The 26,890-nt window shown below is 38.6% G+C and overlaps 2 protein-coding genes across 12 annotated transcripts in view; both read left to right on the plus strand.

The window, feature by feature from the left end:
- Positions 1 to 12,972, plus strand: part of SPICE1 (spindle and centriole associated protein 1) — a 204,793-nt gene extending 191,821 nt beyond the window's left edge. For all 7 annotated transcript variants that reach the window (XM_059921121.1, XM_059921119.1, XM_059921122.1 and 4 more), the window contains 5 exons: positions 4,018 to 4,508; positions 6,613 to 6,796; positions 9,209 to 9,311; positions 10,086 to 10,173; positions 11,431 to 12,972. In XM_059921121.1, coding sequence (XP_059777104.1) covers positions 4,018 to 4,508; positions 6,613 to 6,796; positions 9,209 to 9,311; positions 10,086 to 10,173; positions 11,431 to 11,484 — 920 coding nt within the window. In that variant the 3' untranslated portion in view covers positions 11,485 to 12,972. The remainder of the gene's footprint in view (positions 1 to 4,017; positions 4,509 to 6,612; positions 6,797 to 9,208; positions 9,312 to 10,085; positions 10,174 to 11,430) is intronic.
- A 3,592-nt stretch (positions 12,973 to 16,564) lies between these two features.
- The window catches only part of CFAP44 (cilia and flagella associated protein 44), a 121,816-nt gene continuing 111,490 nt past the window's right edge, over positions 16,565 to 26,890 (plus strand). The window contains exons 1-2 of one of the 5 annotated variants that reach the window (XM_059921136.1): positions 16,565 to 16,711; positions 21,040 to 21,141. In XM_059921136.1, the coding sequence (XP_059777119.1) occupies positions 21,045 to 21,141 (97 nt within the window). In that variant the 5' untranslated portion in view covers positions 16,565 to 16,711; positions 21,040 to 21,044. Of the gene's footprint in view, positions 16,712 to 18,017; positions 18,106 to 21,039; positions 21,142 to 26,890 lie in introns of those variants that run through there. The other 4 variants (XM_059921131.1, XM_059921133.1, XM_059921137.1 and 1 more) reach the window with 4 other exon arrangements.

The following is a 26,890-nucleotide window of genomic DNA, read 5'->3' on the forward strand; positions in this document are numbered from 1 at the left end:
TCAGTCACCTTTACCTTTCCTTTGGTAGTATCAAGTTTGATAACATTTACAATGTTCCATTACAATTATGTCTTCTCTGTCTCATCTATAGATGGATACTGACATTGAAAACAAATAACAATTACATTTTCTTTTTGGGTCCATTGTTACTATCAGTCCTTGTGCCACACAAAAGGAAAAAGTTCATAGTATGAAGATCAAGGTGAATTCTTATTTCACTTCATCATTTGCTCAGAATGTTTTACTTGGCTCTGTGTTTATACTGTGATTTTCTTGTTCTGTTTTTATTTTGCCTGAAGATTCAAATTGCTTTTACCATCTTGTTGACAAAAGTATAATGTGCTTTCACCCATTTCATTTGCACGTCCTTTAGTCATTCCACTTTCACACCAGAGATACCTTCCCAGAGCCCCCCAACCTCTGTTCCAGTCTCAATGGATTGCTTTCTGGGCCTGTTGCACAGCTCTTATCCTGGGACTTGCTGTTGTCACACTTTTTTAAAAAATATTTATTTATTTATTTTATTTTTGGCTGCGTCAGGTCTTAGTTGTGGCACACAGGATCTTTGTTGTGGCACGCGGGATCTTTTGTTGCGGCATGTGGGCTTTTCTCGAGTTGTGGTGCGCAGGCTCAGTAGTTGCGGCACATGGGCTTAGTTGCCCCACAGCATGTGGGATCTTAGTTCCCCCACCAGGGATTGAACCTGCGTCCCCTGCACTGGAAGGCGGATTTTTAACCACTGGACCACCAGGGAAGTCCCTGTTATCACACTTTTGGTTTGGATCCACTGCGTCCTAGATTCCATTTCTTCCTCTTTTTTGGTTTTCTCCCTCAATTTTCTGAAAGAAGTCATCAGAAGGGGTATATAGAAGGTAAACTTTGAGTTTTTGAAAACCTGAAAATATTGTCATTTTTCTCTTATACTTGATTGATGATTTGGCTAGAAATAGAATTCTAGGTCCTTAGTCCCTTTTCCTGAGAAATTAAAGGCATTGTTCCATTGACTTTTAGTATCCAGTGTTGCAGTCGAGATGTCTAATGTCATATCGAAATTTTATTTCTTTGTATTTTTTTTTTTTTTTTTTTTTTTTTATTTATTTATTTATTTATTTATTTATGGCTGTGTTGGGTCTTCGTTTCTGTGTGAGGGCTTTCTCTAGTTGCGGCAAGTGGGGACCACTCTTCATCGCGGTGCGCGGGCCTCTCACTATCGTGGCCTCTCCCGTTGCGGAGCACAGGCTCCAGACGCGCAGGCTCAGCAATTGTGGCTCACGGGCTTAGTCGCTCCGCGGCATATGGGATCTTCCCAGACCAGGGTTCGAACCCGTGTCCCCTGCATTGGCAGGCAGATTCTCAACCACTGCGCCACCAGGGAAGCCCCAATTTCTTTGTATTTTTGACCTACTTTTCCTCTGTGGAAGCTTTTAGGATCCCTTTATTTTTATTCTGAAATTACACAGGGTGTATCTAAATGTGGATTTTTTCCTCATTATACTGTGAGGCACCCGTGGGACCTTTCTGTCAGAAGACATGACTTTCTGCAGTTTGGGGAAATTACGTGTTGACCTTCTGGATTATTTTCTCATGTATTTGGTCTTATATCTTCCTTCTTATATTTTGGAAGTATTTTTCACTTTATATTCAAGCCTGACTTTTACATTTTTGTATTTCACCAACCATATTTTTAATTTCCAAGCAAGGACCCTTTCTTATTTTCTGATTGTCCTTTTTTCCATTGCTGCTCATTATGAATGCAGTATCTTCCAGAAACTCTCTTCTGAGGAAACCAGTTAAAATTTTGTTACATTTTCCTCTGTACCTGAATTTTCTTTCTTCTCTTCTTAGTCTGTTCTATTTATCTATCCTGGCTTTTCTTTTTTGTGCTGCTGGCTTTCCTCAATGTTTGGTCATCCTTTATTGTCCATTCATATTTAAGAATAAATGACTAGGTTGAATAGTATAGGTAGTTGGCATAAGTTTTCTCCTCTATGATGTAGGTAAGGCTAGGTCTGTTTTCCCAGTATGTTTTGCCTTAAGTAGTTGCTTTGTGCATATGGGCATGAGATGTTAACTGCAGGCTTCCTGTAGCATATGGAAGCAGGATCCAGATATTCAATTGGGTCTACCACATTTGCTCTTCCCAACCCTGTTTTTTTTGTTGTTGTTGTTTTCAAGGATGGGTGTCGGAAGTAGTGAGCAACAGGTTGACTGACATAACTATAAAAGACAAGCTTTCAAGTAATTCCCCAGTTTAGCCCTACTTTTCTCTTTCTCTGTACCTGTCAGCTTTGAGCCTGCAGCCTTTTCAGTACTCCCCAAAAGAAACTGGCTTTACCTGTAGCTTTCTTTTAATTAATAGACATATTCTGGACAGTGGCTTCTGCACAATTTCATTCTTTCACACACTTCCCGTCCACTCTCAGTCTTCCAGAAATGTGTTGAAATACCTAGTTTGCTACTGCTTCTCCTCAGACCATTATCTTTACTGGTGTGAGTTTATTTGTGTTTATATTTCCTTACTGTCAGTTAAAGAAGGTGAGATAAATGTATGCTGAGTCTGTAGTCTTGAAATAGAAGCATCTATTCCCCCAGTTCACTCCCATATTGGTTATTCTACCTAAATCACTCTTGCTAAGGGCTCCAGTGGCCAATGTGTTGTTAACTCCACTGTACACTTTTCTGTCCTTATGTTTCTAGGTCTTACAGTAATATTACACACAGTTAACCACTGCCTCTTTGTTTCCTTGAAACCACATTCTTGTAATATTTCTTTATCTTTCTGGCTGCTCCATTTCAGTCTGCTTTGCTAGCTTCTCCTGCTTTATCTGACTCTAAATGTTGAGTTCTTCGTGTCTTGTTACTGGTTTCTTCTCTCACTTTATTCTTTCTCTCTAAATAATCTCACTTGTTCTTGTGGCTTCCACAAGATGTTACGGAAAAACCCAAATGAACTTTTTGGCCAACCCAGTATATGCCAGTGACCTCCAGTTTTGGATCTTAGCCTAGACAGTCTCTTGAGTTTCTGACCCATGTTTCATCTGCTTGGATGGATATATAGGCACCTTAAACTTAGTATGTTCAAGACAATTCTTAATAATCCTCCTTCCACCAAATCTGTTCTCCTTGTCTTCTGCATCTCAGTAAATGGCATCACCATCCATTCACTTGTGCATGCCTTCTTGCTCTGCGCGTTTCCCTCACTCCCTACTTTCAGTTCATCACTCTCAGTTTATTGCCACAATATTTCTCAAACATATCTACTTCTCTCCATCTTTATAGCAAACATACCTTAGTCAAAGCTACCATCGTCTTTCTTCTTGACTACTACAGTTGCTTATTGGTCTCCCTACTTCTATTCCTGGACCTTCCAATTATCAACAGCATTTAAGAAATGTAAATTATGTAAATTGAGTCATTCCCAAACCTCCAGGTTTCATTGCTCTTGGATTAAATTATAAAATTTCTAACATGGCTTTAAAAAGCTCTGCAAGAAATGGCCCTGCATGCCTCTCTGGTCTCATATACTCCCAGTTCTGCCTTGTTGCTATGCTACAGCCAGACTGGCCTCCTTTCTTTGCTGTTTCCTATTTTGGGGCCTTCACATATGTTGTTCTCTCTGACTGTAATGTTCTTTGCTCTACTTTCTGTCACATATGTAATCATTTAAAAACTTTACTTCTTCAGGGATGCTTCCCCTGCCCATCCTCAGTTTACATTATGTATCTATAATCCCCCCAGGATTCCCAGATATGAGTTAATATATGTGTTAAAATGTGAACTTGGTAGATGGTTTTTCACAAGGATGCCGATAAAGCTCTAAGGAATATAAAAGACTCTGTACTTGATTGTTAGCGCTGGTATTGCTGGTATGTTCTCTGCTAAAATAAATGAGGCATTCAGAAACCAAATCCTTCTATTGAAATATTTCTCTAACTACTAAGGAGGGCTAATGAGATGATTATAGTGCCAACTATGGTTAAACGTTACATGTTTATTATGCTTTAATTTTATCTACAGTGTTGAGGAGGACCGTTCAAACTCGTCCTGCTCCACGAATTCCTCCAACCGTGGAAATAATTGAGAAGGAACAAAATTGGGAAAAGAAGACCGTACCTACTGGCACAGACATTCAGAATTCAAGTGAAGAGAGTCATCTCTTTACTCAGAGGTGGAGGGCCTCTCACATGGGAGAAGATTTGCAGAACAAAACCCAGGCTCCTTTTGTTAACCTCTCACAGCCCCTCTGCAATTCCCGTTCAAGCACTCAGCAATCAAGAAACCCCGCACTCTCAGAAGAACCCCCAGTATTGGGAGATGGGCAACAGCTTAGAACAAATGAGACATTAATACAAAGAAAGGACATCATGGCACGAATTGCTGAGTTGACACTGCAGAATTCAGCTATCAAGGCACATCTGAATAATATTATTGGGCCAGGGGGAGAGCAAGGGGATGGACTTGGGGAGTTTAACAAACGGGAGAGGAGTCATGCCAGCGACATGACCTCTGTGAGTACCAGTTAAGGGTTGACTACAGACATATAGGTATTTAAGTATATTGCTGGAGCATCCAGAAATGACCCTGGATATCTTTGAAGCTGGTACTAGATGGCTTATGCTGTGTCAAGTCCTCATCACAAAATAAGTAGAGGTTATTTATCAGTTTATGTCACACATGCATTAAAAGAGTACAACATAAAATTTAAAATGAGGAAATGAATGGGGAAAATAGGACAAAAGTAAAACAGGTAGGAAAGCTAAAATTAAGCTAGGAATGAAGTTTTAAATATAATATGTAGAATAAATATGTCTTGAAAGTTTACCACATAATTGTGTTTTAATTGAAATCATTTTTACTCTTAAAGGGGCTCATAAAAGAGAATTATGTGTAGTTGGCCCTCAACTCGTGAGTAGTTAATTTTTTAGGACACAGAATGCATTTTCCCTTAGAAGTGATGTTTTAAAGAATTATTAAAGTCAGACTTTAGTGTACATTCTAATCATCTGGTAATCTTGCTAAAATGCAGACTCTGATTGAGTAGGTCTGAGGTAGAACCTGTGCGTTTCTAATAAGTTCCCAGGTGATGTTGGTCCAAGGATTACACTTTGAGCAGCAAAAGTTTGCATATTGTAGTGCTGGAATTTTGTAAGTTAAGTAACTGAGGGCTGACCTGGCAATGTAAACCTTCATTTCCTTGTTTGTGGGGAGCAAAGGGATTCTAAGTTCCAGTTGTGGAGTGTTTATAACACACGCCCTCATGCAGATCCCAGTGACGGGAGAGTCTTCCTTTTACCCGGTCATGAGCCAATGTGGCGCCTCTCAGAGTTCTGATGGGAGGCGGGGCCGTGAGAAGGAGCTGGCCAGCTTCATGGATTAGGGGTTCCAGAGTGATCACTTCCATAAGGGCTTTACCAACTGTGGATTGAGGGCCTCCGTGAGGAAGGTTAGGGGAGGGTGGGGGTAAGGGCCATCTCTGTCAGCACTGGCTCATGGGCAATAAGGGCAATACGGGTATCGAGTGACAGAAATAGCAGTCAGAAGAGACTGGAGAAGAAGCCGAGATGGAGATTAGGAGTGGGCAGCAGTGATCGATACAGTTGTATGTAAGTACAAGCTGCCTCAGTTTTAGTCAACAGAGACATTTCTGTGTATGCAGAGTTTTGAAGTTTATTTGAAACAGGCAACTCTTGGTTTAAAAAAGCCCACAGAATTAAAAATGGAGCTTTGCCCCCTTTTCCAATTAGTATAACAGTTAGGCTAGAGAGGACAATCTAGTATTATTGCCCTCACCACCCTTTTCATTATAATCAGAATTACAAAATGATTTTTAATTCATGCTGTTTTGCTTATCTCTTTTTTAACTAACGGGCATAAGCTACAAATTAATGACTTCTAGTAGGAATTGTTTTTCCCCAAAGGGACATATTTACTAAATGAAATACTTAAGAGTGACATTCCTTTCAGGAATTTTCAAATCAAACTTACATTATATTCCTTGGGTGGCTCCTTTTTACTCTGCCTCTCATATTCCTTTCCAGTCACCAGCCTTCTTGAATCAGGTATGTTAGGCCAAAAGTGGCCTGGGGAGGCTGACACATGGTCAGAAGGAGTGATAAGATTCCTAGAAATCTTTGCCAAATAGCTCATGGTGCATGTGTGAAGATTATAATTATAGAAGCATCTATTTCAACTAGAGCAGGTCCTCTTTTGTATACTGTGATTCAAACTCCAGACCTGTCTTTAATAGGGATGTTAGAAGTCAATCACTAGGAGTAGTATCTTTGCTCGTGTGATCTTTGTGCAGCTCAACAAACACTAAGAGATGCAGGAAGGCTTTGCTTTGTCCCACAGACACTCTCCATGGGCAGAGGGACTAGAGGGCTTATGTGGCACTGATACTAGAAGGATTAGTATCCCTTTACTTTAGCCTTTATTTTTCAATTAAGAGATTTGTAAATTCTATTACTATTTGCCCAGTATTCACGTTCGCATGTAGCAAAGGCTATGAATACTAATTTGCTGGCTCTTAGTGGAAGAGTTTGTTTTTACAAAAGGTCAAAATTGTTTGTATTATTTTTAATATGGAGTCTGTGTCCTTTTTTTTTTCTTAAGACTTTTCCAGCAGTACAACCTCTAACCCCAAGTAGCATGGAGGAGCGGATTGCAGAATTGAATCGACAGAGTATGGAGGCTCGTGGAAAACTCTTGCAATTAATAGAGCAGCAGAAACTTGTTGGTTTGAATCCTTCCTCTCCACCAGTATCACCTATTCGGTCACCTCTCGGAGCATGGACTGGTTAGTCACAAATTCATGATTTAAAAGCTTAGACACATGAAAATTTTCATTTTCTTGATTTTGCAAGTATATATTTAGCTAAAAGAAATCTCAGAGCGCGTATATTTCCGTGTCTTCAATTTTATATAGAAAGAAACAGACTTAAGTGACAGAAATGGGATTAGAAGACTGGTCTCCTCTCTAGCTTCTAGAAAGCTATCCCATGGCGCCTGCAGTTAATCTTTGGTGTCTGAGTTCCTAAGTTGCCCTACATGTAAATGGGATCTATTTCTGTATATGATTCATTCATGGCATATGCTGCAGCTATTTATAAGCATAAGCATCAAAATAATTTAGAATTTCATCAGCAACAAATTACAAGTTATTATTCTGTTAAAACCATTAAAACATTTTCACTTGTAAGTTAAACTTCCTATTTAATTGTTACATTTAGGAATGTCGAAAGCTACAGGGGATTCTAAACAATAGAAAGTAACTGAAAAATTAGTTGTCATAGTGATCACATTCAAAAAGGTGCTGACAAAAGGAAGTAGACCTCAAGTTGCTCTTTAGCCAAAAATTGAATTATTAAGACCCTCAAGGGGTAGAGCTGCATGAAGGTTCTAGAGAGACTAATTTGGGCCTGGTGTAAGAGAAGGTTCTAATTGTCAGGAATAGACAAAGCTCTGTATCAGTAAGTGGTGTGCCCTCTGAGGTGTTCAAGCATCGGTGTTTTAGAGAGATTCCTATGTCCTGTGGCTGGTTGAAGTAGGTTACCTATGAAGGATCTACCAATAAGACTTTTTCTCTCAGAAGTTATTTCCTTTTTGAATTACAGACCCAGAAAACAGAGTGATTTGAGGCACTTCCCTGGTGGTCCAATGGTTAAGACTCCACGCTCCCAATGCCAGGGGCCTGGGTTTGATCTCTGGTCAGGGAACTAGATTCCACACGCATGCCGCAACTAGAGATCCCGAGTGCCGCAACTAAGACCTGGCGCAGCCAAATAAATAAATAAATAAATAAATATTTTTAAAAAAGAAAACAGGAAAACAGAGTGATTTGGAAGTTACTGGAAAGTGATGGATAACGCATTTCCCTAAGGTCCTTTCCTCTTTGTTTATTCTAGGCTCCTTCATATTACAGCTTTATCTACCGTTCTTCATAGTCAGAAAGTCTAGAGGCAACTTCTGACTAGAATAAATAAGTGAAATCACTCAATATATGTGAATACCAACGGTGTGCCACCATGTTCTGGGCACTGGGGATACTGCATCGAACAGGACAAGCCCCTGCCCAACTTGACTACTCCGGGGTTCAAGTTGGGGAGCAGGCAATACAAATAAGCAAATAAGTACATGAGACAATGTCAGTTAGTGCTAAGTGCAATGAAGAAAAAATAAAGCAGATCACTCATAAGAATAATTCTGTGATAAAATGAGACACCTATTTCAGTAGTTCTTTGAGGTTAATACTTTCATTTCTGTTGGCTCATTTAGTTTTCAACACACCCTCAGAGTAGACAAAGCTGATACAACTATTTGATAATAAGTAAACCGAGGCACAAAGAGGTTGAGTGATTTGTCTGAAATTCTAACGCAAACTGGTAGATTTGCAACCGTGTTCTTTCCATTCCAGTGCTTATTTGTCTAAGGTATTCTTTTCTTAAGTAAAATTATTGGTTTCACAGGAACCTCTGTGGGCTATAATGATAAAGATAAAAATAAATCATATGCCATGCAGAACCTCTTTTGTTTTCTAGGGTAACCAAGGAATATGTTATAAAATTGAATAGAGCTTCATTACCCCTTAAAGTCCAGAAATCACTGGTTTTAAGCAGTGATTCTTAGGAGCACTGCCTGAGCCTTTCATGAGTAGATACTTAGTAAATATCTGTTGACTGATTATCTACTTCTGAAATATTGAAAATGTACATAATTATACTTGCCTTTAACCATATGAGCTCTTCAGCCAACTTTCCCCTCCAAATTTAATGTCTTCAGTAACAGTAATAATGTAATAGATTTAGGAGATTTAAAGTTTTACTGCATAACTCCAGAAATTTTCTTTCTTTTTCCTTTTTTTTTTGGAAAGCTTTAGATAAGCCGCTCTGACCAAGATCTCCTATTCTTTAGGGCTAGCTCTTAATTTCTGTTTTTCACTTGCAGATCTGACATGATACCACTTGTCTGAAGATTCTGGCTCTCTAGGAACTGGCATGTTCCTGAATTGACACTAAGAGCTAAAGTTTCTTGTCCCACAGTTCATTTTTTAAAAAATCCTTAAAGTGTATTTGTGGTCCATGATGATAAAAATATAGAAAGAACCCTCAAATTTATAATGTATAATTTGCAGTAAGACAGAAATCAAGTTAAATTTTAATTTTCATTTTATTGAAAGATAATGAAACTAATGTTTATTTTTATATTATAGAAGGAGGAAAGAGGATGATTGAGGTATCTATTCCAGTAGCGGAAGCCCCAGAAAGCTCAAAATGCAGTACTGTCTCTCCTACCAGTGGGCTAAATTCAAGAAGGTAGGGTTAAAATCAAGAACGTGGTTTGTGTTTTATTTTCTTTGTGAAAAAAGGTAGTGCATAATGTCTGACTTAGATTCAGACAGATTCACTCATGTAGAGAAAATCAAGTAATTGGGGAGGAGAATTTTGGGGGAAAAAAGAAGAAGAGTGAGGAACAAGCCTTAATTAAGTAGAAAAGCATTGGGTTGGCTATTGAAAACAAAAATGGGATAATAGCACATATGTAGAGCGTTTTATGGGTTACAAAATAAGGAGGTAATATATGACAGGGTAAATTGACCAATAGTATTTTCCTCCTTTACAGTAAGTGAAACCAAAGCTCATAGAGCTAATTGGGCGATTCGCCTCGATGGGTCACGTGGTTGGTAAATGGTGACGCCAAGGATGTACCTGGCTCTCTGTGTCCACTCTACATGCTAGTACTGCACTGCTCCACGTCTCATTACTCTTCCACGACCTTGACCTTCTTCCCCACCGCTGCACATCCATTCTTCCTCTTTAATGTTAAAAACTTATCTGTCCTCTAATGGTCTCTGTACATTCCATTCAGTCTTTCTGTAAACCTAAACATACTCTAAAAAAGAAAATCTATTAATTAAAAAAAAAAGACTTAGGTTGGTGAAAATATGTTGCAAATAATTTACCTTATTTGGACTTAAGTCAGCCATTCCTTTCAAGCTCTTCTCAGTATTGAGAATTGTGTCTTATATAATTTTTAAAGGTGAATAATAATAGATTACTCTCTCACTCTCTTTCATTTCTCATAAATAGATCTCCAGGGGCTACTAGTAATTCTTGTTCTCCATTAAATGCCACCTCGGGAAGTGGGCACTTGACACCTCTTAATCCAAGAGCAAAGGTATGTGATAAAATGTAATTGTGAAATGTGTCTAGAGGTTGGGAGGGCAAAGGTAGGAGGTGGCTGATTTAGCAGTTTCCATGCTTAATTATTATTCCGTTATCTTAAAGATAATATAAAATTCTCAGAAGAAAAGAAAAACTAATTCACCTTCATTAGAAAAAACAAATAAGCATACACTTCTTTTGTTTTCTAGGGTAACTAAGGAATAAGGTAAAATTCAATAAGATTTCAACAAAGATCGGACATTATTGTTTTAGTCAGAGCATTCCAAATAGTGTGGCAAGACTCGCAGGGGTGCCTTGAATGGGTTGTGGGCTTACTGAGATACTGGTTACCTCAGTCTTTGCTGTGGCTGTGCAGGGCTTGGGATAGCCAGAGCACTGGGGCCAGTCACTTTCCTTGTCACTCTGCCCCAGGGTGCTGTATCTGAGTGTGCCACAGAGAGGTTATGTGCTACACGTAGAGAGGTTATGGCACAAAGGGTAAATAAATGTCTTACGTATTTTTTACGTGTTCTGATTTGCTATAGGAATGTACAGAAACTAAGCATCTTACAGTATATCCAAAATTTTTGCAAAAGGCGTTTTTCTGTGCTGGTAATACAGCAAAATATAGTTCCTTTGACTGATTAGTCATAGCAAATTGTGAGGGTATCTTTAAAATCATAAACATTACACTTGCAAACATGAGCTAACAACTGTTTGATGGGGTTGGGGGGGGAATCTTCCTTGCTGTTCTTATTACTAGCTTCAGTAATTAGACCAAATAGTGAATGCCTCAATAAACATTGAGTATTTATAGTCCAAATTAATCGATAGGCTCAGAATATTCCAGTTGCCCAGCACTGGAAGATTTGTCCTTTGTTGTTTCTTATATTCTTAAAAAGCTTTAACGTAAACTATTTTATATAATTTGCCCTTAATTTCTGGAATTTAGTGACAGATTTAATTTACCAAGGTCAAATAACTTTTTTTGTTATTTTAAAAAGTTGTACATATGATTTGTATAAAATACTGGATTGATTCTTTTTAAAAAAATTAGGCCTCCCAAATCAATAAGGGGATCTGTTGACCAGGGAATATTTGGGAGTGTCTCTGATAGAGAATAAAAATTGCTAGTAGCAATAATTTTTAGTGCCATTCAGTGGTGTAAGATAAGTTTGGTTCTATGTACTTGGTATAAATAATTGTAAATCTTGAGTGGTTTCATGCTCCTGATTACTTTCTAAAGCCTTTCTGCATCTTTGTTCAACAGATTGAGAAACAAAATGAAGAAGGCTGGTTTGCTCTTGCTACCCACGTGTCATAAGTGAGGTCGAGTTGTAGAGTTTGTTCTCAGTAATATATTCTTGAGTTTCCACTCCCCTTTCCCTGCTCCTGCTTTCAAGTTTTTATGTTCTTCTTTCAGATAAAACTTACAAAGATCTCGTGACTTAGTACTAATAGAACAAAGAAATAAAGCAATTATTTTAATTTTGACCTTTTCAAATAGATTTCCAACAAACAAACAACCTATAACATCTTGTGAATAAAATTTTGACTAGAGGGAAATTAAAGTTTTATATTCTAATAAATTCAAGGATTTTTTTGAGTAATATATATATATATTTTTTAAATTAATTAATTAATTTATTTATTATTTATGGCTGTGTTGGGTCTTCGTTTCTGTGCGAGGGCTCTCTTTAGTTGCGGCAAGTGGGGGCCACTCTTCATCGCGGTGCGCGGGCCTCTCACTATCGCAGCCTCTCTTGTTGTGGAGCACAGGCTCCAGACGCGCAGGCTCAGTAGTTGTGGCTCATGGGCTTAGTTGCTCCGCGGCATGTGGGATCTTCCCAGACCAGGGCTCGAACCCATGTCCCCTGCATTAGCAGGCAGATTCTCAACCACTGCGCCACCAGGGAAGCCTTTGCGTAATATATTTTTATCTTTATCATCTTTATTCAGATTTTTTTTGGTCCAGTGTATCTCAAATGTTGATCTATTTTATTTTTGTTTTATTTTTTTCTGAAGAACTAAGTTGCTTTTGCATATAACTTACAATAAAATGCCTCGGTGTGACTAAAGTCTGGCTTTCAGAAAAATTTACGCCCCCTTTTGAGAGAAGTCACTGTAGTCCATCACTTTTTCCATCAAGTGAATGTATAGTTTTAAAAAGTAAGTGTGGGAGTATTTGTTTATATTTGCTTAAGCAGGTAAGGGTGGTTATGTATATTATAAAATTCTTATATAGTCTTTACATGTGAAAATGTTATCAGTAATGGTAATATATATCAAAAAAATAATGATTGAGCTTAAATATCTGAATGCAGTAACATTGATTTATTGGTTTATTTAATGTTTGAAACAGAATTGAGTACAAAACGTTGCTATCAATTTTCCCAGCCTTGAATCTACAATGCATTCAGGGTAGATTTTTCTTCAAGGCACCTGTTTGATCTCACATATTGGTTTCTGTTTTAAACTTGGTTTTTGAATGGTCTCTGCTCCTTGGCTCTATGATAGGAATTCTCAGCCTAAGTGAGGTGGGAGTGGTGAGGGGAAAGCACACTGAAACTGCTTGGGGAACTTTCTCAGATAACACCTTCCCTCCTCCTGCAGTTGTAAGTCACTGTTGTAGGAAGTGTGCTATGCAGCTTTCATTTGGGCCTCTTCATTGTTGTAGGGGCAAAAAAATTATTATCCTTTGGTATCACTGATTTTATTTATGTGAAGTCATCTGTATGCATTTGCATTATTGCAGATTCTTCCATCTGTATTGCACTTTTTAAACCTTGGTATTTAATAAATACTATCCCTGTATGGCATATAAAACCATTTTAGTGTTATTCCTTCTCTTATTGAAACGTCAAGTTATCTGCTTGGTTTGTGAATGCATTCTTTTTGACATATATTTTCCTTAATATTCTCCAACTGGTTGGCTCTTTATTTTTTTCCTCTATATTCCTTTCAACCTCTAAGATGCCTTGGCGTGGCATTTTAAAAAGCTGCTCACAGTGATTTAACGTGCAGCCAGAGCTGAGAACCAATGCAAAAACTTTTACCGCTAGCTCCCTGGCAACCTGTGGGACTGATATTGAAGTATTCATCCTGTTAATGTTTGTTTTTGCTGATAAAATACAAAGGTAGATTGAAAAAACTCCAAGAATAATAGATACAGAGAAAGGAGCCTTTCTTTCTTAGGCCTTCTGGAGTAGTGCTTCTCAACTTCAGCTGTTATTAGAGTCATCTGGGGACCTTCTAAAATTCCCAGTGCCCAATTCTCACTCCAGACCAATTAAATTAGAAACTTTGAGGACGGGACACAAACATTAGTATTTTAAAAACCTCCTGAGATGATTCCAGTGAACAGCCAAGCTTGGGAAACATCATTATAAAAACATTTATTATCCCTAAGTCATAAATTAGTGCATATTTGGTTTTAATTAAGTTAAACTACCTTTATTAGCGTCTCTTTATCAGCTTTCAGAGCCAGCTGCATCAGTATCACCTGGGGTACTTGTTAGGTGCGAAAATTCTTGGGCCCTACCCCAGACCTATTGATCAGAAACTCTGGTGTCTTTTTTAATAAGCCTTTCATGTGACTCGGTGCATGCTCAAATTTGGGAACCATGGATCTATAGCACTGCAGACAGGTGAACTCTGCTGTATTTGACTGTGATGTACTACATTTGTATTTACTTTTAACGGTCCAAACTCAGATTACTTGTGTTTCTTGGTTTTAGAAGCAAGTTTTTTGCTAACATATGTCTTGTCCGATATGTCCCAGAAAGCTGCTGATCAGTTGCTAATAAACTTTAATAAAATTTACAGTTCTCCAAATTGCGGCTTGCGAGAGGAACTAGACTGATAGCTAAATCCATATTTATGATACAATCACTCCTACACTGTATAGCAAAATCATTTGGATTAGCAGAATTTAATAATGGTTTACTATGTGCTAAGTGCCAGGCAGTTGAGGAAATTAGGTACGAGGAGGTGAGCACTCTCTCAAGGTCACGTAACCAGGGAGTGGTGGCACTAGAATGGGAACATGGGCAGTCTTTCTCCAAAGCCTATGCTGCGCTGCCCTCTTATGGTGTGCACAATATGGAAGCACCATAATGGTAATAGCTGTCCTTTATTGAGCCGTTCCTGTGGCAGGCGCCGTGATAAGCCGCAGTAGCCCATTATTGCGTTTAAATCTCACAGTCAACCTCTGAGTTAGACGTGTTTAAATGCCACCCTCCCCCCTTACAGATGAGGAAATTGAGCTCTAGGGGTTGAATAAGCTACCCAATGTCAGAGTGCTTATAAGAAGTAAAGCCAGGACTTGAAGCTCTTTTTAAAAACAATTATTGGACTTCTACTAACTTAAAAGAAATAACTAATATAGCATAGTGGCTTAGGGTGCAAGTGTTGCCATCAGAAAGCTTGGATTCATATGCCATCTGTGTTCCTTGGGCTGTGTCCCTTGGGCAGATTAATCTCATTTTTCCCATTTGAAAGTCAGAGATAATACCTTTCTTACAGGGTTGTGAGAATTAAGTGAGGTAAATAGATGTAAATATGCTAAGAACAGCACCTGACTCACAAGCATTCAGTAATGACTGCCAACTTTTTGATGTAGAAATAAATACACTATTCCCTCTGTATTCCTGGATTTTTAAAGACATTCTGTAGTGAGTTTGTGTTTTTCTCAAATTAATAACTGGATCCAGTGCTTTAACTTTAAAGATGTTTGTAGGTTGAAATAAAATATGTTGAGCATGTTATTTGAAAATAACTAACATACTGTTTAAAAGTAAGTTTATCCTATGTTTTCTGACTTTTTGACACCCTGGATATACTATTTATATAATTAACAGCAGCGATAATGGTCTCGTTTTTTAATCCTCGAGAATACTTGACTAAAGAGAACATTTCAATATTACCAATAAATGCATGGTACAAAGTTTTTGGAAAATCGTTGTGTAACATTACAGAAACCAATAAACACAAAATATAATACAGCCATTTTTTTCTTACCAACTTTATTGAGAAATAATTTATATACAACAAAATACATCCATACATCCATTGAAAGAGAACAGTTCATGGACTTTGGCAGTTGTATATCCACACAAAACTATCACCACAATTAAGACCATTTCTATCATCTCCAGAAGATTCCTCATGTCTCTCTGCAGTGCATCTCTCCCTTTACTCCAGCTCTAGGGAACCACTGATCTGCTTTTGGTCATCACAGATTTGTTTGCATTTTATATAAATGAAATCACACACACTGTAATATTTTGTGCCTGGCTACTTTCACTCATCCTAATTGAGATTCATCCATGTTGTGTGTATCAGTTTCTTCCTTTTTACTTCTGAGTAGTATTCTGTTGTACAGATATTTATCCATTCACCTGTCAGTGACCATTTGGGTGGTTTCCAGTTTTTTGCTATTGTGAATATGGCTGCTATGAACATTCACGTATAAGGCTTTGTACGGATGGAAATTTTTTATTCTCTTGGGAAAATACCTTGGACATGGAATCACTTGGTAAATGTTTAACTTTTAAAGAAACTGCCAAACGTTTTTCCAGAGTGGTTGTGCTACTTTACATTTTCAACAGCATTATATGAGAGTTCCATTTGCTCCACATCCTTCCACATTTGGTGCTGGCAATTTTAAAACTTTTACCCATCCCAGTAGATATGGAATTTTTGCATTGTGGTGTGCATCTCCCTGGGGCCTACTGTTATGAATCTTTCCATGTGTTTATTGACTGCTCATACATCTGATGTGGTGAGGTATTCAAAGTCCTAGGTGGTTAATTTTTTCGTTATTGACTTTTAAGAGTTCTTTACATATTCTGGATACAAAGTTCTTTGTCACATATTATTGCGAGGCTGTAGCCATTTAAAAACAATGTTTTGTAACCAGTAACATTAGTTAGGTGCTTAAAAATAATTAATAATGATTGCTGGCTGTGCTACAGAGCATTTGGAGAGCAAACTGCTAAACCGAAAAAATCTGTCAAGCTAGGCCTATATTTTGTGCACCTAGAGTCCTGTGACCAAGGAGCCCACAACATAAAATACTTAAAGTCAACAGAGATGACATAACGTAAAATAAATAAATAAAACAAAAATCGCCCCGCGACGTATCTTTGCTGATGACGGCGTGTGATCAGGGCACCTTTGAGCCATTTTGTATTATTGGGCATATCTTCGAAAGTCATCAATATACCATCCTTAGGATAATAATAATATAAACTAGACATAAAAATTAAACGGGGATAATAAGCTGGTAGAATGCCGGGGTTTCTGTTTGGCTTTGATCCTGAGTCATGGGCCACGAAATAGCCGGGCCAGAGGGCAAGCGAGATCACGGGTACCCCTGCAACCGCCCTGGCATTTCCCAGAAAGCGGCCTTAGGGCGGCGCATGCGCCTCTCGGCCCGTCCGTCTCCGCCCACCCGGGAGGCGGGATGGCGTTGCCGTGGTAACCGCAGTAAACGGAGACCTGGGGCAGACGCCGTGACTGGGAACGCGCGGCGGAGGCCGGTGCCTTAGGTAAGTTTTGACCCCAGCAGCCTGGCAGTTCCCACAACCTCCCCCTCAAATCTGTTGGTGAGTCAGGGATCAGTCGACCCCATTTGGACTTCTCTTAGGCTGAACTAGGGTTCTCCGGGCTTTGCTGAGACACATTCCTTCTCCTTTCTATGGATCAGTTCGACAAACATTTGAAGCGACAGCATTCACAGGCATGGGGCTACACACTGTAGATACAACGTGGACGCTGTTCCTGCCTGCAAGGAGCTCATGATCCAGCTGGGGAGGAAGACAGACGACGGCAGGAGTCCGAGTTGGACCGGGCTGAGCCAGGAACAGGGAGTCGGTGGGAAAGTGCCTGGGTTCTGGGGTCAACAAGCCACCCAGACCTGTTAAGCGTGACACTTGGCAAGTTGACCTTCTGCACTTTAGATTCCTCATCTAGGTAGGGAAGGTGGTAGTGCTTACTTCATGGGGTTCCTATTACAATTAAATAGGATAATGCAGGTCAAGTAAGTGTGTAGCACATGCAAGACACATTAGGTGCACAATAAATCCTTGTTACATACAAGTAGATATAGTAGCATACAAGTACTCAGCATGCCCGGCCAATTGTGAGTTGTCCAAGGTGGCTACTGACTAAAACTTTTGAGAAAGAGGAGGGGCTGAGGAGGATCCAGGAAAGGGGAAGGTGACAAGAGATGAATTACAGACCCTAAGATGAAGGACCTTTGTGCCACACCAAGGAATCTGAGTTCTTGTTCTGTGGCAATGAGGAGCCATTAAAGGTTTTAAACAAGAAGAGTGGCACATTAAAAGCTGTGTTTTAGGAATATAAGAGGCAGTGTACAAATGGACCAGAGAAGGGAGAGAATGAAGCTGTGGTAATGGTAGAGGTGAGACAGTATGAGGACCAGAACTAGGATGGTGACAGTGGGACTAGAAGGGAGAGGATGAATTCAAAAGGCTTAATAACTGGACGCTGGGCAACAGGACTTGGAAGTCAATTGCATGAGTTGGGTGAGAGCGAAGGATTCAAATAGTAACTGCTCTGCTATCTCATCTGTAAAATGCACGTAACTCATAGAGTTTTGAGAAATATATGAAACAATACGTGTAGAATCCTCAGAACTGTGCTCGACACATGGTAAAAAAAAAACCACGAGCTGTTATTCTCTCCACAGTTGTATTTCACACTGTAAAGTAAAAACTGAGTGTCTGTTTTTATACAGGAATCTCTATGAATCTCAACGTGACCAGCTCTGGCACACTGCTGAGATGGAGTGTTTGAGTTTGTGAGAGTGGGGACCGACCCTGGAATCTAAGGAATGAATCTTGAGTGATGTCATCTTGGGGAGCCCTCTGTCCGGCTTCCAGCCAACCTCCTTCTAGCAACACACACTCTGCAACACTGTGTACTATAATTTTCTTTTTTCTTTACACTTCCTCAGGGTTGACTCAAAACTTCACAGTCTACCTAATGAGTTGGTTAACAGAATTAACCGTAGGCTGGACCAGTAAGCCCGAGTCTAATGAAAATAGATTTAAGGTAGTTCTGCAAATAGACTCCCAAACCTAGCTAGTTCAGTTGTATAAGATAGGACATGGTTAGGTATACAGAAATAAGGTTTAGTCATTCTAGCTGGTTACAAATGGATTATTATGAGTCAGTATATGATAAGCCTGCCCACCCCCCCAACCCTGGCAAGATAATGTAATATTAGGCTGCCTTGAAAGAATATAATGTCCCCAACGGGTAAAGTGATGGTTCATATCTTTTGGAAAGTGTCCAGATCCTTCAAAGGACATACAAAATTGGGAGGGATATATGATGCATTGGGAATTAATTTTTTGAGCTATCCAGATGCTGAAAAGAGTTGAAAACATGGTAGTGAGAAATAGTTGAAAGAATTGGGATGCTTTATCTGGGAAAAGAGAGGATCTGGGAAGGAAAGTTAACTAGCTACAATTATTTGAATGGCTATAGTAAACAGGAAAACGTGTTCTGTGTGTCCCCAGAAGAATAGGGCCAAATAGATCCAAGTTGCAGGGAGGAGGATTTCATATAATATAAAATGAACTTCCTAAGAACTAGAGCTGAGAACATTAGCAGAATGTGCTCACCCTCTTACCTGAAATGTTTAAATGAAAGCTGATTTTCTCTTGGTGTGTTCCTTCATTTGTTCCTTTATTCAGGAATTAAAACATTCATCCCTTCAACTATTTTACCTACTGAGTGCAAGGCACTGTTCTTTGAAAGCTTTACTGTATTAACTCATTGAGATCTCAGAACCACCTTGTGAAGTAGGTACTGCACTTTACAGATGAGAAGGCACAGAGAGGTTAAATACTTGTTTAATACCTCACAGCTATAATAGTAAGAGGAAGAGCCTGGCTTTGAGGCCAGTCAGTGTGATTCTAGCCAATACTCTTAGCCTGGGCTTGAGTTGTAGGTGTGTGACTTATATTGGGTGGGAGGATTGGACCAGATTAACCCTCTTTCAACTCTCAAGATTCTGTGATCATATTTATTGAGCCCTAGCTGTATTAAAGAGAATGTGTAGTAATTATAGTAAAACTACCATTTTCCAGTACCTACGAAGAGTTTGATATAAACCCATGGTCCTTAACTCTGGTTCCTATTCTTTGGCTCCACAAAAGAATTATATAGGGAGTGAGACCCTGAGAATGGTACACTGTAAAAAGTTTTCCAAGTGATTCTAAAGTACAGCCGGAGTTGAGAACTGTGGGCATAAAAGATCTCATTTAATACTTACAATAACTCTGCCAGACAACCTTAACATCCCCATTGTACATGTAAAAGGACTGACAGGTTAAGGGATGCTAGGGGCTTGGCCCTTGGCCAAGTTAACCTTTTTTCTTGGCCAAACAAGGCTCTCTGACATCAAAGCCTCATCAGGTTACAATACAACTTCTCAATCCCTTAATTCTAAAAAAATAAAAACGAACACAGAAATCAAGAGAGGGTATCATTATGATGTCAGTGCAAGAAAACAGATGGTACAAACCCTAATGTCCAGATGAAGGTGGGTAGTTGTCATTCTGCACTCATGCACTGATCGTGTAGTGTAGATCCTGGCTGCTCTGGGCATAGTAGTCTTTCTTGAGAGACCAGGAAGGTATAATAATGCACTAGTTCAGTTAATTCTCATAGCAGCCTTATACATAGTTTTTTCTTCACTCCCATTTTACAATTGAGGAATTGATGTAAAGTAATTAGCTAGTTATGTGGCAAAACTGGGATTCAAACCTGAATCTAACCACAGATCTCATCCAAATAGTACTACTACTCTGCTCTGCCTGCCAGCTGTGCCACAGAAGAATGTTGAGGAAACACGGGATGTTTAGTGTGGAGAAATGAAGACTTAGAAGGAAGACATAGTAGATGTTCTCATCTACAAGAGCTGCCATAGAGAAGGAGGACAGAGAAAACCTGTCGTGTCACTCCCCTCCTTAAAAACCTTCAATGGCTTTCAATTACCATAGAAATAAGTTCTAAACTCCTTAGCAAAGCTTAGAGACAATTTGATGATCTGCTACCCGCTTCCTCATCAATGTCCATTTCACTCTCCTGCTCTAGCCAATAGACTGCTCTCAGGCCTTCACAGACACAAGCCTCTCTTAGAAGCTCCCTCTGCCAATAATCTCTTTCCCATTTTATGCCTGGCCAACGTCTACTCATTACCTGTGTCTCAAATGCCTCTTCCTTAACCCCAGACATGGTTTAATCTTCTTGCTGTATGTGCCCACAGCACCCTATTTTTTTGTAGCACTCATTATATTTTAGTTACTTGTTTAATACCTATATTTCTAAAAAAGCTCCACTAAGTTAAGGATCGTATCTTTCCAGTTCAGTACTGCAATTTAGTGCCTAACATAAGATTTGATACATAGAAGTTATCCTCAACAAATATTTTTAAATTGAAATTGATTAGTAACACCAGGGGACTTTGATGATGGGAGGAGGAAGAGGAGGGGATGAACCAAAGGAAGGATGGCAAAGGGTTAATTTTAATGTGGAGCATTTAGAGAAAAGATAGGCTTGGGTGGTGTTTCACTGTGGACTTCTGGAAAACAAGAGGACACCACAATGACAAGTTTGCCTGGAGGAAGGGAATATCTGACTATATTTTGCCATTCTACAGAGGTCTCTGATGATGGCTGTGCCCTCCAGCTGGTGAAGTCATTTCTGATACCTTGCAAACATACAGATTGTCAACACACATGGTGTTTGGTGCTCATGGAATTTGTTTAGGGGGAAAAAAATCTGTTAATGATTTCTATTTTACAGCTCTATCCCTTTCTCTGTCTCAATTTTGTGCTTACAGAGAAAATGAAGGAACCAGATGATCAGGATACTGATGAGGGGAAATCAGAGAGATCAAAGAGTGATGGAAGGCAGTCTCATTCTTCTAGATCTGCATCAAAATGTGAGTAAAGATTATAATATACACTTAGGGTCTTGATTATCAAATTTAGGTAAAATAATTTTTAAAGAGTGCATATCTAAGTTTATACGACAGAAAGTTTGACTTGTTTAATTCCCTTACTAAACTCTAAGTTCTTTAAGAGCAGAGTCTGTGTTTTAATCATTTTATCTCTAGTCCTGGAACACAGAAGTTACTATCATCTCTATGTTGATAATGACCCATCTTCACATCTGGTCTGGCTCCTTCCTGTAGGGTCTACAAGGTCTTTAATGGGCTTCTCTAATACAGTGTAGTGGAAAGAGAGCTGGCCTTAAGTTTTGAGTCCTGGGTCTACCACTTAGAGATGCTTGATCTTGGATAAATTATTTCACCTTTCTGAGCCTCAATTTTCTCACTCATAAAATGATCATTGTGAGCTGTTTGAGGGTTAAATTGGATAACATATGTGGAAGGATATCATAGATTGCAGATAGAAGGGAAAGTGAAGAATTTTGTAATAGGATTTTTAAAAGATGACTGGCTCTTTCTAACTGGACATCGTGGTGTTAGGTGGCTTAGTGGAATATTGACATTTTTAGTTGTAATCCTAAATATAGTTTCAGAATCTAATTTTTACTATTCACCTAGAGGAGAGCAGGTCCTGGGGAAATCATTTCATTTACAAAATGTACATTAAATTCTTTCAGTTTATCTGAGGCATGTCTGGTAAATCCATGATTTCTCCGTATCGTATTTTATTTTAGAGGTCTATCTCCTCTTGCTTGGACTCTTACAGCAAGGATTTCTGCTTGAGTCTTCCTGTCCATACCACCATTAGAGTTATCTTTCCAAAAAATATGAGTATATCACTCTCCTCAAAAACTTTAATTCGCTTCTCTTTTGTTTTTCCATTTCCACTTTTCTCCACTCACGATGTTTCTGACACAGGATTGTCTACTTTTTAGTTTCTAGTCCTTTGCAGTATTTTCCTGGATGATTTCTTTTTTTCTTTTTTTTTTCACATTTTTTTTTATAGATCTTTATTGGAGTATAATTGCTTCACAATACTGTGTTGGTTTCTGTTGTACAACAAAGTGAATCAGCCATATGCATACATATATCCCCATATTCCCTGCCTCTTGTGTCTCTCCCTCCCACCCTCCCTATCCCACCCCTCTAGGTCGTCGCAAAGCACCGAGTTGATCTCCCTGTGCTATGCGGTTACTTCCCACTAGCTAACTATTTTACATTTGGTAGTGTATATATGTCACTGCTACTCTCACTTTGCCCCAGCTTCCCCCTCCCCCTCCCCATGTCTTCAAGTTCATTCTCTTCTTCTCTAAATGTTTGATAGAATTCACCTGTAAAGCCATCTGGTCCTGAACTTTTGTTTGTTGGAAGATTTTTCAATTTCATTCCTTGTGATAGGTCTGTTTATATTTTCTAATTCTTCCTGGTTCAGTCTTGGAAAATTGTACCTTTCCAAGAAGTTGTCCATTTTTTCATGGCTGTTCGTTTTATTGGCATATAGTTGTTTGCAGTAGTCTCTTATAATCCTTTGTATTTCTGCGGTGTCAGTTGTGATTTCTCCTTTTCATTTCTAACTTTATTGATTTGTGTCCTCTCCCTTTTTTTCTTGATGAATCTGGCTAAGGGTATATCAATTTTGTTTATCTTCTCAAAGAACCAGCTTTTAGTTTTATTGATCTTTGCTATTGTTTTCTTCATTTCTATTTCATTTATTTCTGCTCTGATTTTTATGACTTCTCTCCTTCTACTGACTTTGGGTTTTCTTTGTTCTTCTTTCTCTAGTTGCTTTAGGTGTAGGGTTAGATTGTTTATTTGAGATTTTTCTTGTTTCCTGAGGTGAGATTGAATTGCTATAAACTTCCCTCTTAGAACTGCTTTTGCTACGCCCCGTAGGTTTTGGGTCATCGTGTTTTTGTTATTTGTTTTTATGTATTTTTTTATTTCTTCTTTGATTTCTTCAGTGATCTCTTGCTTGTTTAGTAGTGCACTGTTTAGCCTCCATGTATTTGTGGTTTTTTTCAGTTTTTTTCCTGTAACTGATTTCCAGTCTCATAGCGTTGTAGTCAGAAAAGATGCTTCATATGATTTCAATTTTCTTAAATTTTCCAAGGCTTGATTTGTGACCTAAGATGTGATCTATCCTGGAGAATGTTCCGTGTGCACTTAAGAAGAAAGTGTATTCTGCCACTTTCGGGTGGAATGTTCTATAAATATCAGTTAAATCTATCTGGTCTATTGTGTCATTTAAAGCTTGTGTTTCCTTATTTATTTTGTTTGGATGATCTGTCCATTGGTGTAAGTGGGGTGTTAAAGTCCCCTACTATTATTATGTTACTGTTGATTTCCCCTTTCATGGTTATTAGCATTTGCCTTATGTATTGAGGTGCTCCTATGTTGGATGCATAAACATTTATAATTGTTATATCTTCTTCTTGGATTGATCACTTGATCATTATGTAGTGTCCTTCCTTACCTCTTGTAACAGAGATAAGGTCTCTGTTAGTCTTTATTTTAAAGTCTGTTTTATCTGATACGAGTATTGCTACTCCAGCTTTCTTTTGATTTGCATGTAATATCTTTTCCCATTCCTTCACTTTCAGTCTGTATGTGTCCCTAGGTCTGAAGTGGGTCTCTTGTAGACAGCATATATATGGGTCTTGTTTTTGTATCCATTTAGCCAGTCTGTGTCTTTTGGTTGGGACATTTAATCCATTTACATTCAAGGTTATTATCGATATGTATGTTCCTATTACCATTTTCTTAATTGTTTTGGGTTTGTTTTTGTGTGTCTTTTTCTTCTCTTGTGTTTCCCACCTAGAGAAGTTTCTTTAGCATTTGCTGTAAAGCTGGTTTGGTGGTGCTGAATTCTCTTAGCTTTTGCTTTTCTGAAAAGCTTTTGATTTCTCTGTCAAATCTGAATGAGATCCTTGCTGGGTAGAGTAATCTTGGTTGTAGGTTTTTCTCTTTCATCACTTTAAGTATATCCCGCCTCTTCCTTCTGGCCTGCAGAGTTTCTGCTGAAAAATCAGCTGATAACCTTGTGGGTATTCCTTTGTATGTTATTTTTTGTTTTTCCCTTGCTGCTTTTAATATTTTTTCTCTGAATTTAATTTTTGTTAGTTTGATTAATGTGTGTCTTTGTGTGTTTCTCCTAGGGTTTACCCTGTATGGGACTCTCTGTGCTTCCTGAGCTTGGGTGACTATTTCCTTTCCCATGTTAGGGAAGTTTTCCACTATAATCTCTTCAAATATTTTCTCAGACCCTTTCTTTTTCTCTTCTTCTTCTGGGACCCCTATAATTTGAATGTTGGTGCATTTAGTGTTGTCCCAGAGGTCTCTGAGATTGTCTTCAGTTCTTTTCATTCGTTTATCTTTATTCTGCTCCTTGGCAGTTATTTCCACCATTTTGTCTTCCAGCTCACTTATTCGTTCTGCCTCAGTTATTCTGTTATTGATTCCTTCTAGTGTATTTTTCATTTCAGTTATTGTGTTGTCCATCTCTGTTTGTTTGTTCTTTAGTTCTTCTAGAGCTTTGTTAAACATTTCTTGTATTTTCTCAGTCCATGCCTCCATTCTATTTCTGAGATTCTGGATCACCTTTACTATCATTACTCTGAATTCTTTCTCAGGTAGATTGCCTTTTTCCTCTTCATTTATTTGGTCTTATAGGATTTCACCTTGCTCCTTCCTCTGTGACATGTTTTTTTGCCATCTCTTTTTTTTTTTTATGAGTGGGATTGTGTTCCTGCCTTACTGGTTGTTTGGCCTTAGGCTTCCAACACTGGAGCTTGTAGGTTGTTGCTTAGAGCTGGGTCTTGGTGCCGAGATGAGGATCTCTGGGAGACCTCACTCTGATGAGTATTCCCTGGGGTGTCTGAGGTTCTCTGTCAGTCCAGTGGTTCAGATTCAGAGCTCCCACTGCAGGAACTTCAGCCCTACCCCTGGCTTGTGAACCAAGATCCCACAAGTTGCGTGGGGCAGCTGAAAAAAAAAAAAATGGAGAACAATAACAAGTAAAAAATAAAATTAGACTAGGAAACTAACAGATATGTTAGAAAGAATATAAAAATAAAAATATAGATGAACCAACAACCAGAAAGTAAAAAAGAACCACAATAGTAAGAAAGAGGAGGAGAAAAAAAAAAAAAAAGGTGGGAAAGGCCTTGGCTGTGGGGGGCGGGGCCTAAGCAGGGGCAGGGTTTGGGCAGTGGGCAGGGCCTATACTTAGGACCCACAGGGCTGGAAAAGGCCCTGGGAGGTGTGGGGGGTGGGGCTTAGGCTCAACAGAACAGAAGAGGCCCAGGGGTGCCTCCCGCCTCTGGTCTCAGAGGGCAGGGGACACCACCTGGGAGCCCAGCAGGCTTCCAGGGCCCGAGTGGGTGGGACCAACGCCCTCTACTCCTCTCCCGCTCTGGATGGATGAATTTAATGATAATGGCCCTTTGTCCAGCACTGCCTGAATCTCCCTTTTTAATGTCAGACCTTCTTAAGGGCAGGTCTTATCAAGTCTGGCCTGGCCCTGTCCTCAGCTCATAAATTAGTTCATAAATCATGGGTTTTAGGATCTCAAATCATAACGTGAAATACTCTGCTGACACTCTGAAACCTTCTACCTTGGTGCTGTGAGAAGAGGTCTCTGTCCTGGTTCAGCTACATACCTGATAGCTGAATTTTTTTTCCTGGAGCCCTTACCTTGTTCTCAGTCTTTCTAAAATATCTAAGCAACATCTTACCCTTTGGAATTCTCATACAGAGTGAATCAATTTCCTGGTTTTCTACCTAAGTACGGAGATTAAGGTAGACTCTTCCCCATACCCAACAATAGGACTCTGCTATAACAGAGTCCTATTAAGAGATTTAGGCCAAATGTACCAGCCAGACCATCCAGCATTTTTCACAAGGGTGAAGGACTTTAGTTACCAAGACATTGGTTTCTGATTCTTATCAAAGGACTAAATTATTGCTGACTTCATATAATAAACTGGGAAGTATTTTGGTCTCTTCTATTTTCAGAAATATTTTGTGTAGAATTAGTATTATTTCTTCCTTAAATGTTTGCTAGAACTCACCAGTGATGTATCTGGGCCTGTAATTTTCTTAGTGGAAAAATTTTTAACTGTGAATTCAATTTCCTTAATAAATAGAGGGTTGTCTCTTTCTTCTTTAGTAAGTTTTGTAACTTTGTATCTTTCATAGAATTTATACATTTCTTCAAAATTGTAAAATTTTTTGACATAACTCTGTAGGATGTATTTTAATTCCTGATACTGAAGATTTGTATTGTCTCTCTTTTATTTCTTGATTGGCCTAGCTAGGAGTTCATCCATTTTGTTGATCTTTTTAAAGAATAAGGTTTTGTCTTTGCTAATTTTTCTATTGTTTTGTTGGCTTTTTATTTCATTGAGTCTTGCTTTCATTTTTATTATTTACACTTATTCTATTAATTATTGTTTTATTATTTTATTTTTATTATTTTTATTTCCTTTCTTCTACTTACTCCGAGTTTTGGGTTTTTGGGGGGTTTTTTTGCTTTTCTTTTTCTAGTTTCTTGAGGTGGAATGTTAGGTCATTGATTTTTGAGTTTTCTTATATATGTACTAAAAGCTATAAATTTCTTCTAAGCATTGCCTTAGCTGTATCCCACAAATTTTGGTGTTATATTTTAATTATCATTTACTTTGAAATGTTTTATAATTTCTTTATTAATTTCTCCTTGACCCATACATTATTTTTAAGTGTG

Source organism: Balaenoptera ricei, chromosome 4 (genome assembly GCF_028023285.1).
Source record: "Balaenoptera ricei isolate mBalRic1 chromosome 4, mBalRic1.hap2, whole genome shotgun sequence".
Classification (NCBI taxonomy): Eukaryota; Metazoa; Chordata; class Mammalia; order Artiodactyla; family Balaenopteridae; genus Balaenoptera; species Balaenoptera ricei.